Consider the following 12,341-nt stretch of genomic DNA (forward strand, 5'->3'; position numbering starts at 1 on the left):
CTAAATGTAACGTGACGTTTGAGAGGCACAGATTTTTCACATGTGTACAGAAAACGGGTGAGACTATTGATCAGTATGTGGCTGAACTGAGAAACCGAAGCAAAACATGTGAATTTGGGGGACTGACAGACTCGCTGATAAAAGACAGACTGGTGTGTGGTATTCCAGATAATGGTCTAAGGGAGAGACTGCTAAGAGAGCAAGATCTAGACCTGGGAAAAGCCATAGCACTGTGTAGGGCTACAGAGACTGTGAAGTTGCAGGCAAAGGAGCTGTTCAGTGACAATAGCTGCAACGTGGATGCAGTGAGAAAGAACGGACACAAACCGTTTAACAAAAAGAGCGCCAATGTGAAAAAAGAGGCGTGGCCAGCGAACAAAAATGGAAAGGGCAATCGAAAGTCATGTAGTCGAAGCGGTACACAGCAGCCACCAAAAAAGTGTCCAGCATATGGTAAAAAATGCAATAGTTGCAACAAAAACAACCATTATGCCCGTTGCTGTAAGAACCAAGTGCAACAAAGCAAGGTCCATGCAGTAGATGAAAGCGAGATAGGGGAGTTCAATGTAGATGTTGTGTCTGAAAACAAAAGAGACTGGATGTTGACACTAAAAGTGAATGACATACATATTCCATTTAAATTGGATACTGGAGCACAAGTTAATGTGATATCAGAGACTGATTTTAAGAAAATTAGACCCAGACCAAAGATACATGGAATAAAAGTGAAAGTGACAGGATACTCAGGTACTGATATACCAGTGAAAGGAAGATGCATTGTCAAAGTAACACACAAGGACAGAGAGCACGCGCTAGCATTAATCGTGGTGCCAAAGGATGTGCAAGCCATACTAGGTTTAAAAGCCTGTGAGAGACTGAACCTGGTAAAGAGAGTCCTCGTTGTGGAAAGCGAAGGAGAGACAGTCTATGATGGACTCATGAAAGAGTACAACGACCTATTTAAGGGTCTAGGCTGCATTCCAGGAGAACACACGATCAGAGTAGATAAAAGTATGCCAACGGTCATACATCCATGCAGAAAAGTTCCGTTTGCTCTTCAAAAGCAACTGAAGGCAGAGTTGGACAGGATGGAAAGCCTGAACGTGATTCAGAAGATAGATGAGCCAACTGAGTGGGTGAGTTCCCTCGTCGTTGTGGACAAAAAGAATGGAAAGCTCAGAATTTGCCTGGATCCAAGAGATCTAAACAGAGCAATAAAGAGAGAGCACTTCAAGCTTCCTACACGTGAGGAAATCATGTCACAGTTTGCAAATGCAAAGTATTTCAGCAAGTTAGATGCATCATCAGGATTTTGGCAGATGAAATTGGACGAAGCAAGTTCAAGACTGTGCACGTTCAACAGTCCATTTGGCAGATACAGATTCCTAAGGTTACCATTTGGCATTGCCTCAGCTCCTGAAGTGTATCACAAAACTATCCATATGATCTATGAGCATCTGGAGGGAGTTGATACATCAATGGATGACATCATAGTATGGGGAACCACGAGAACTGAGCATGACGAGAGACTGAAAAAAGTGCTGGAAGCAACAAGGAAAACAAACCTGAAGCTGAATAGAGAGAAATGCCAGCTCGGGGTGACAGAACTGACATTCGTGGGAGATATCCTTAGCAGTGAGGGCATCAGACCAGATCCCAGAAATGTGTCCGCCATTGAGAATATGCCAAAGCCACAATGCAAAAAGGACGTGCAGAGGTTTAATGGAATGATCAACTACATGGGTAAATTCATATCCAACCTCTCAGAATAGATGGCGCCACTGAGAAGACTAACTGAAAAAAACATAGAATGGGAATGGAATCATGAGCATGAGAAGTCATGGAGCGATCTAAAGAAACTGCTCACAGAGGAACCAGTTCTGAGGTTTTATGACCCAGCGAGACCCATCAAGATATCATCAGATGCATCACAGAGTGGGCTCGGTGCCGTTCTTCTGCAAAAATATGACTACTGGCAACCTATTGCATATGCATCGCGCTCAATGACAGACGCGGAGACGCGATATGCTCAAATAGAAAAGGAGCTGCTCAGCATCACATACGCCTGTGAAAGATTTCACCAGTTTGTGGCAGGACAAGCAATCAGTGTAGAGACTGACCATAAGCCCTTGATTGCATTGTTCCAAAAGCCACTAAATAGCTGTCCGCTTAGAATACAAAGAATGATGATCAGGCTGCAACGCTATACACTGAATGTTGCGTACACACCGGGTAAGCTGATGTATACAGCAGACACGTTGTCCAGAGCTGTTGACCCAAGTGAGCCCGCAAACACCAAAATGGATGAAAAAGTAAACGCCTACGTGGACATGATCACAAGTGCACTGCCCATAGCAGATGCAAAAATGGAGCTCATAAAGACTGAGACAAACAAAGATGAAACACTGAGATGACTGAGGAAAAGCATCTTGGATGGATGGCCCAACATGAAGCAAGACTGCTCACCTGACATGGCAGAGTACTGGAACTGCAGGGCGGAACTATCAGTGATCGAAGACATCATCTACAAAGGAAGTAAAATAGTTATCCCAAAGAGTCTGAGAAGAGAGATGCTAAAAAGGATCCATGGAGGACATCTGGGAATCAAAGTGTAAGAAAAGAGCATGAGAGGTGATGTACTGGCCACGAATCAACCAAGATGTGACAAATGAGGTGTCAAACTGCACAATATGCCTGAGATATCGAGCAAGCAATCCGGTAGAACCACTAAAGCCACACCCAGCGCCAGACAGACCTTACCAGAAGGTAGGCGCTGACCTATTCGTATGTCAAGGGAAGGACTATCTTGTAGTCACAGACTATTACTCCCTGTATCCAGAGGTTTGTAGACTGTACACCACCACTGCAGATGCTGTGATAACATGTATGAAAGCCATATTCTCCAGACATGGCGTGGCAAGCGAGGTCTTCACAGACAACGGACCCCAGTTTTACAATGCAAGTTTCCGACACTTTGTCAAAGAGTGGGACTTTGTCCACACAACGTCAAGTCCTCACTTTCCTCAGTCCAATGGACTAGTGGAAAAATCGGTCCAGACAGTGAAAAGACTGATGTACAAGGCAAAAGACAGTGGAACTGACTTCTACCAGAGCATGCTTGTATACCGCACAATGCCGCTCGAGTGTGGTATGTCACCAGCCCAACTCCTTATGGGACGTCGGCTAAGGTCAAACCTACCCATCCCGGAAAACCTCCTGAAAACAAAAGAGGGGGAGAAAGTGCGGAAGTTCAAAGAACAACAGAAAGAAAAGCAAAAGTACTACTATGACAGAGGAACACAAAACCTACCTGAACTCCACACTGGTGACCAAGTAAGGTTCAAAGACAAAACAAACATATGGACTCAGAAGGGAACTGTCCTGAGTGAAGTTCAACCAAGATCATACACCATTCAGACAGATGAGGGTGCTGTTCTGAGAAGAAATCGTCGGGATCTTCTCATGGGACCAGCCACAGCAGGGCAAAAGACTGATACTGTTGAACAACCTGATCACACAGCAGGTCAAAAGACTGATACTGTTGAATAACCTAATCACACAGCTGAGAAATCATCATCGGAGGCAACAACTCAGATTCAAGGACAATCAATCAGAAAATCCTCAAGACGCGTGAAGCCTCCTGAGAGACTCATTGAGCAAATTTAAGGACTCTTGTTATAGAAGGAAGTAATGTTATCTTATTCTTTCTTCAAGTTCTAGTGTATTTACATATTTCATGTGAACACAGAAAGCAAGGTTAAAAAACCTTGATCATGATAATGATAATGTAAGTTCATTAAGTGTTACAGTTAAAATGCAGATTAATACAAAGAAAACATGTTGTTAGTTAAAAGTAAAATACTGCTGTTTTAAGAAAGGGCGATGTAATGATATCAGCAAATAGTGATGGTATTTGCCTGTTTGATTATGATGCCTTACCAGCATATTTGCATGTATTGATTACTTATGCCTGACCAGCAGAGGGCATGTGACAGACAAGCAGTTTAGTTTTGGTTTCGCTTTTAGATGGATTACTAGCATGGTGTCTCCTGTAATGCTGTTAAAAAGAGTTGAACAGACTTTAGATTAAAAGACATTCTCTTTCATAAATGTCTCGTCATTGAACCCACATACAAGTCGGTACACCTGGTAGCTTAGCAACTTGAAGTGCCATTAACACTTCTATAGTATCGTTTCCTTTTTCATATCCACATAGATAGTTATGCTTAATGGGAGTATTCTTGCCTCTGAATCAGAAGTTGTAGATTTAAGCCCCATTCTAGGACTTGAGCGCATGGTCTAGGCTGACACTTCAGTGTAGTAGTGAGGGTGTGTTGTATTGTGGGGATGCCATCATTTACAAAACACATCTGCTCATTCAGGGGAATGTAAACAATCCCATGGTACTCTACGAAGATCAGAGCAAGGATTTCTCCTGATTTTCCCCTCAACCAGCGCCACCAAAAGCAGACTAGCTGGGCATTAATTTAGTTTGCTGTTTGTGGGAGCTTGATGTGAGCAAATTGATTGCCATGTTTTCCTACATAACAACAGTGACTACACTTCAAAAGTAATTCATTGGCTGTGAAAGACTTTGGGGCATCCTAAGGAAGTGAACTATTTTATTTATTTTCATCTATTAGTTCTTCCTCCCTCTCCTTTGATACTTCTCAGTTTATTCTTCACCCTTCTGTATTAATAAGGAGGCAAAATCCTCGTTAAGCATCTCTACCATCTGTCATTCTCTAGTAAAAGGTTGCCTTTTTCACCCCTTAGTGGCTCCACACCTTTTTTACTGCACTTTTTCTTTAGTGTACTTTCAAATGCTTTGCTGATACTCTTTATGTTAATTGACAACATTTTTTCATAGTGTCTCCTAATTTTTTAAATCACTGTTTTACTTCTCTTCTGTGATTTTCATATTTCTTCTGTTTTTTCTATTACTCGTCTTCACTCTATTGTATGCATTCTCTTAGATTTTACTTTTGATCGAATCTCTTTATTCACCCATGGAACTCTAGCCTTTGCTGCAACCTTTTTACCCTGGTCAGAATATTTTTAGTTTATACACTACCTGAATTGTACTCAAGTATTTCTCACTGCTGGTCATCTGGTTTATCCAATTAACTTGAGCTAGATCCACTTTCTTCGGCCTAAACTTTTTCTTTTACAGTGCAGCACCTCTGTCCTTGACTTCGTGTTTTCTTTATCTATTCTGACAGTAAACCCAATTGTGTTGTGATCATTGATCCCTACATGTTCTCCTACTTTCAGATTGTTTACTTGTCCTACTTTGCTTCTCAGAACCAAGTCTACTGGTTCGAATATCTTCATTGGACTTTTAATGTACTGACTTAGGAAACAGTCCTGAATGCATTCTGTGAACTCTTCCTCAAACTTGACCACCATTGTTAATGTTATACCATTGGATAGTTAAAGACCCCTTAAAGGAGTTTGCTTGACAACTGTCCATTGAAAACTTTTTACAAACTACAACAAAAATGATTAAATACTCTTTAACTGTTTTAAGATTCATGTGTGGAAAAGCAATCTGATTTTCAAGATGCACTCCCAGGGAACACTTTTCAATGCCAAGAACACCAAAGTGGAACATCTCTCCTGAAATTTGTGACATCACTGTGTGTTTGTAAGAGTTTAATCTGAGATGCATTATTGGACAATAAGCATGCAGTACATATTACAGGGAAAGAGTAGTCCCCAAAATGCATTCCGTGAGGCATCCTGGTGTAATTGCCATGTATCAAGTATGCTGGTATGTCTACCCATGTTCAACCACACTGTATTGTGAGGTGTTTATGTTACATTCAGTAACTAGGTCAGAAGCCGCAGGCTGTATTCATATGTCATGTGCATTCAGCATGATTAAATATATCCAGTTTCTTTGTATGAAATAATCTTGTATTGATTTCTCTTAAGATTCAGCTTAGAAAGTCAAGGTAAGGAATAAAACTCCTGGCAATCTTTCATTTTCACCTTTAGTAACTTCCAATTCACTTTGTCACCTGATTTTTTTCCAGCCAGTTCAACAAAGCAAAAAGTAGCACGTATGTAGTTTGGGGAACACCAAGCCTGCAAGTGATAATTAAGTGCATGCTACCATAACACTCCTGCAACTATCTATGCTTATTTGACTTCTGCTGTTCAAGACTCTTCTGATCTGTCTATTTATTAAAGTTATATTTTGTAAACAGACAGGAGGAATTTATAAGACAATAACACATCCAGGGGGTCAAACTGATTTGTGAGCCAGGAGATCAAAATTTGATTAGTTTATACAAATTATTCACATCCCTGGATTATGTTCATTGCCCTTCTTTCTATCCATTTACTTTTTATTTCACAATGTTTATTTATTTGTAAAGATGCGGATTGTTGGTGATTTGGCATTACTCAGTGTTGCTATGGTGGCTTCAATTAATGCACTTGTAATGTAAGCAAATGCATGATGTTGATCATATGATGTTTAGAGTGGCATTGCAAAATGATTGTGGTAAAGTGCACTACCAGATATAGGGGGGTGAATGTCCGCGCAGGCTCTCCTGCTCATCCTCTGTAACATTGATGGAAAAGCAACAGAGCCTCGGGAAAATTGCTAATTTAGTGGGATGAAAGGGGACGTAGGCATGACCTCTCATTTTCCCCAACCAGATTAATTGGATGGAAAAAATGGTAGATCAAAACACAGATCAGCAGTGGGAGATGTTTAACTATGAGCGGAATAAGGTACAGCTTAAATACATTCCTGCTAGGAGTAAAGAGGATGTGATAAAGGCTGGAGGTTCAAAAGAAGAGGTTGGAGCAAAAATGAGATTTTAAAAAAGGGCATATAATAAATATAGGGGGATAATCCAGAAGGGAACTGAAAATTATACAAACAGAAGGAAAACTGGAGATTAGGAAGGCTAAGAGAGAGTGTGACTGAAGACTGGTGGTCAACATAAAGCGAATAAGCAAGAGATTTTATTTGTCTGTGTGGATAGACTATTTGAGCTAGATAGGTTAGGAAAAGAGAGGGGTCATGCTTATAAACTATGCAAGCATAGGACTAGGTTAGATGTCAGGAGATTTTTCTTTATGCAAAGGGTTGATGACACCTGAAACAAGTTGCCGGTTCGAGTAGTGAGTGCCGAATTCGCCGCGATAGTTCAAAAGGAACTGGATGGGTTTCTCGCTGTGGCCAATATCACTGTGTACATAAGGTAAGTGGGACTAGGGTTTGTACCTCCTGGTCATGGTGATCTCCTGGAACTTGTTTTTGATCGCCCCAGGGGGTCGGAGAGGAATTTCCCAGATTTTATTCCCTGAATTAACCTAGGGTTTATTTTACCTGGTGTTTTGCCTCTCTCAAGAGATTACATGACTACTAGAGGGAAGGAACACTGGTGATTGAACATGAGCTAAATGTTCAACTCAGTCAAATCAAATTTGGCAGCAAGAGCTATGGCAGATTTAAACAAAAGTAAGTGGTACAATCCTGATATGTCCATTGAGAGTGATGTTTGATGTAGGCAATCCTGACTATCTAAGAATCTCTGCATCTCTAATGACTTCTGAGACAAATTGTCAGTTTAATAACTTGCTTGAAACTTATTAATGCATTAACGGTATGCAATAAACCAATGCAGTGCTCTTGATTTACTTGTGAATTTTTAAAATGGTTGCTTCAATTACCTTTTGTGCATTATACTCGGCTTTGCCCTTTTCCTTCAGAAGCCTGCAGTGCATTAAAACAATCGATTGATTAGTATTAATGCTTTAGGTCTCCTCCTGTTTTTTTGCTTGGATGCTTAGAGCTTTCTGTGCCAACCAATTATGTGGACTTTCTAAACCTTAATCAATGAAATGTTATCATGCCAAACAAAATGTGCTAAGACAAAGCAGCAGGGATCTCATCCTGTGATTTCATTTCCCAGAGAAACCTTCTCCAGCCAAAGCAGCAAGTATGTATATTCCGTGATATTTAATCCAGTTTTGCTTGCATTTCATTTTTGATGCATTCCATTTATGCATATGTGAAATAAAACTTTGAAACCAGACCATTTTAGTAACCTTAAAATTGTGGTGTTGTTTGAACACTGTGCAGTATAAAATAAGCTAATTCTGTATTGGCTCACTTCATTTGATTCAGCTGTGACTCAGTTGGTAGCACACTTGCCTCTGAGTTAGAAGGTTGTGGGTTCAAGTCCCACTCCAGGGACTTGAGCACATAAATCTAAGCTGACACTCCAGTGTAGTGCTGAGGGAGTGCTGCACTGTCGGAGGTGCCGTCTTTCAGATGAGACGTTAAACGAAGGCCCCGTCTGCTCTCTCAGGTGGGCATAAAAGTTCCCATGGCACTATTTCGAAGAGTAGGGGAGTTATCCCCGGTGTCCTGGCCAATATTTATTCCTCAATCAACATAACAAAAACAGCTTATCTGGCCATTATCACATTGCTGTTTGTGGGAGCATGCTGTGCGCAAATTGCTGCCACTTTTCCCACATTACAACAGTGACTACACTCCTAAAAGTACTTCATTGGCTGTAAAACGCTTTGAGACGTCCGGTGGTCGTGAAAGGGGCTATATAAATGTAAGTCTTTCTTTCTTTGATTATTATACCCATATTCTCTTACTTTCCATTTTGTTTTTAGGTTCTAAACCTGCACCTGAATCAGGTACAAATATCTCTTTTGAAACATTATTACAAAATCCAGCAGATTTAGGCAACTTTTATTTTAATCATCGCTGACATCCCCATACAGAAGTAATGTTCCATTTGATGATGACATACCATGGTGGTCTGTGCTACTATTTGCATATGAAATTCCAGAATTACCTTGCACCACTCATGCATAATGACTGCCATTGTTCAGAGCTGGGAAGGGTCGTTCACTTATAGCAGTTGTAAGCCCAAGATTGTCTCCTGGATTTGTGCGTTTATTCAACTTTTTGAAAACAAAAAGGCCCAATTGCCATTTCACCACCATTTTTTTCACTTTTCTTACAGAAATATAAATAAATGGCAGCATAGTTGCATTGCCACCCCATCACCAACTAGCTGGTCTTACTGGTGCAAATTTGGTACAACTTGTGCAATATTTCACCGCTCCCCTAAGCCATGTACCTACCGCAATATGAGTTGATATTTTTTGTTCCCCCCCCCACCCCTTTCTGTGAGAAGCACCAGATTTCCACTCAGTACCCATTCCACAGCTCCACTGCTCTCAGACTCAACCCATTGATTAGCAACACTGTCACAATCTAACCTATTAAAACCTTTTTTACTCTCAGAACAGGGAAAATCTATGCTCACGCCCTTAATGTTTGGATGCTGATTTTAATTTATTTTTGCAATACAATATTTATAATTTTTCAGATGTGTTTGGTTCTGGCTTTTTTGTCACAGTGCATTGTGGAGTATCTTCATATCTTCTGTGAAACATTAAGACAAAATAATAATGGCGTATATTTCTTAAAGGCTGATGTTCATGACCGCGGTTTCACTGAATAAGCCAAATTGTCTTTTTATTACAGGGGATTCTGGGATTTTTACCAATGTTTTGGGGCTTGTCCATGACACCATCCTTTTTAAAATAAGGTTTACTGATTTATACACTGTGAATGGGCTGGATTTTCATTGAAGAGGCATGTAGGAGGCGGGACTACAACTTTCGGGGTTGTAGTCCCGCCTCCATCGAGTTGCAACCAACCCATGCGATTTTCACTTGATTGACCTTGTTGAGCCCACCCAGCGGGCTCAGCAGGCCAATTAAGGGCCACCCAGCAACAGGTGACATCACAGATTGTCATTTCATCTGTCAAAAGCTTTTGACAGATGAAATATCAGCATTTCACAGCTGTTTGAAGCCGTCAAACACTGACAATCTGTACTCTAAATCATCCTGAGAGGAAGGAATTAACTTTGAGATCTCTCCGGAACAGAAAGCTGAATGCTGTAGATTTTGACAGATCGCGGCCATTCTGCTTTCTCTGCCGCTGAGATGAGGGACTCCCGAGACCTGAAGGAAGGAAGGCTGTAAAGGTAAGTTAATGTAAGTTAAACTTCTTAAACACTTTACACACACCAAACACACTTACCTCTGCACTCATGCACCCATCACTCACCTGAACACCGGACATCTCGACCCCTCCAAGTCCTTCAGCCCGACGGCCCACCTCGCTAACTTGGCATGGTTTGGAGCCATGGCGAATCCCACACTTCAAGAATAAAAATAGGGATTAGGCTAAAAACTGTTAACAGGCAGTTAATTGGTACTAATCCCCTTCCCGCCTCAGGGAGGCGGGTCCCAGTGCGGGTCAGGTACCCGCCTCCTTTGGAACTGGCATGGAGGCGGGTTGGGGGCGGGATGGGTTCGTGCCCCCCGATTTCGAGATTTTAACCCCCACACGCCTCCACGGCCCAATGAAAATCCTGCCCAATTAGTTAAATTTCACTTTTATTGTATGGGAGTTTTCAGATTCTTACCACTGTTTTAGTAACCATATTCTGTAATTCTGTCTTTTTTTTCTATGGAAAACACAAAATGAAGTGGCCCTACTGAAATTGATTCTTATTTGTTTCATGCAGACATTGTAAACAGCCTCGGTAACAAAGCAGTGCAAACATTTTCAATGTAACACTGAAGGTTTAACTGTGTGGTTCCAATTTGCATTCATCAAGGACCCGGACAAATTTTTAATAAGTGTACTTGACTGTTTAAACTTGCCTAGTCATTGAGAGACAATAATTAAAAGAAAAAGAGCTCAATGCAAACATATTTTAGTACTCAGAATAAATAATAATTATGCTTTATTGTGCTGCAACTCATGAGGATGACATTAACGGCAAAATATTCTGAGACTCCATGCCACTAGTGGTATTATCAGTGGGCCGCTTATCAGAAAAACATGGGTACACTGCCCAAGATTTTCCATATGTTGGTATTAATAGTGGAAAATCCCGAGTAGTATACTTATGATTCAATAAACTTCTCATTGTGCCAATGGCATGCAGACTCCGAAAAGCCCAGCCTATAGAAACATAGAAACATAGAAGATAGGAGCAGGAGTAGGCCATTCGGCCCCTCGAGCCTGCTCCGCCATTCAATGCGATCATGGCTGATCATCCAAACTCAGTACCCTGTCCCTGCATTCTCCCCATATCCCTTGATCCCCTTAGCCTTAAGAAATATATCTAACTCCTTCTTGAATATATTTGATGAATTGGCCTCAACTGTCTTCTGTGGTAGAGAATTCCACAGGTTCACCACTCTCTGGGTGAAGAAATTCCTCCTCATCTCAGTCCTAAATGGCTTGCCCCTTATCCTTAGACTGTGACCCCTGGTTCTGGACTCCCCCGCCATCGGGAACAGCCTTCCTGCATCTAGTCTAACACTTCTACGTTAAATAGATTTATTTTAGTGAATAATGTGAATAAAGAAATGTTCTGTATGCTTTGTGCCTCCCTCCCTTAACAACTTGCTGTATTTAGCATAATTTCTTTCTCACTTGTAAGGATGGGCTATTCTAGCCATTCCATGCTGAAACATTGAGCCCGGTAATAACTCTGAACCAGGAAGAGAGTGGGGCGGGGGGGGAGGATTTGCAGACGGGAAACTTGGAAATATAGGTTTCTCACAGGTTTAGCGGCAGGACCTGCTTTAAATTATCTCAACAGGCTTCCCGCCAACAGATTAACAGGCTGGCTGTCTGTTGGCTGGAAAGCAGCCTGGGACCAGAAGTCAGGTAAGTCTGACATCACGGGGTTGACGGCGGGGTGGGGGTGGGGGTGGGGGGTGGAAATCGGACATCATTGGGAGAGGTGTTGGTCAGCTGATCGTGGGGTGTTTAAAAGGTAAGCTTGGTGGGCCGGGGGAAACACTCTTGCTCCTCCTGGCCCACAAGCAGTGCAATAAAGGAACTTACCTCATGGATCCAGCCTTTCTCGTCTCTTTTCATCTGCCAGGATTCTTAAGGTTCGGGAAACCCAGCCTGCAGCAGTTTAAAAACAAACGATTAGTTAAAATGGAGGCACGCAGCCTCCTTAAAATATTTTAGTGAGCGACCTGCCTCCTGAGAGCGGATTGGTCACCCGCTCCCTTACCCACCTCCACTAAAACTAATAGGCAGGTTTCCCATTTTTTAATTTTTTACCCCCCTTGTTCCAGCATTATAGCCATCTATATTAATTCTCCAGAGAAGCTGACAGTGACTGGAATTGTTCATTTTTTAAGTCAAAGATTGGTTTAGACATGAGGAGGTAGATTTTTTGTTTTTACCACCTTGGCAGAATGCAGCAAAGTAAAGGAAGAGGACTAATTTGCAAGGTTATGGGGAAAAA

The 12,341-nt window shown here is 41.6% G+C and overlaps 1 protein-coding gene across 50 annotated transcripts in view; it reads left to right on the forward strand.

Moving 5' to 3' along the window:
- The window catches only part of trdn (triadin), a 732,832-nt gene that overhangs the window by 560,789 nt on the left and 159,702 nt on the right, over nt 1-12,341 (forward strand). For 49 of the 50 annotated variants that reach the window (XM_085997227.1, XM_085997243.1, XM_085997242.1 and 46 more), the window contains 3 exons: nt 6,039-6,065; nt 7,935-7,961; nt 8,653-8,676. In XM_085997227.1, the coding sequence (XP_085853353.1) occupies nt 6,039-6,065; nt 7,935-7,961; nt 8,653-8,676 (78 nt within the window). The remainder of the gene's footprint in view (nt 1-6,038; nt 6,066-7,934; nt 7,962-8,652; nt 8,677-12,341) is intronic. The other variant, XM_085997256.1, reaches the window with a different exon arrangement.

This window comes from Somniosus microcephalus, chromosome 9, assembly GCF_052327205.1.
Source record: "Somniosus microcephalus isolate GS21.2 chromosome 9, FLI_Smic_1.0, whole genome shotgun sequence".
In the NCBI taxonomy this organism is placed as follows: Eukaryota; Metazoa; Chordata; class Chondrichthyes; order Squaliformes; family Somniosidae; genus Somniosus; species Somniosus microcephalus.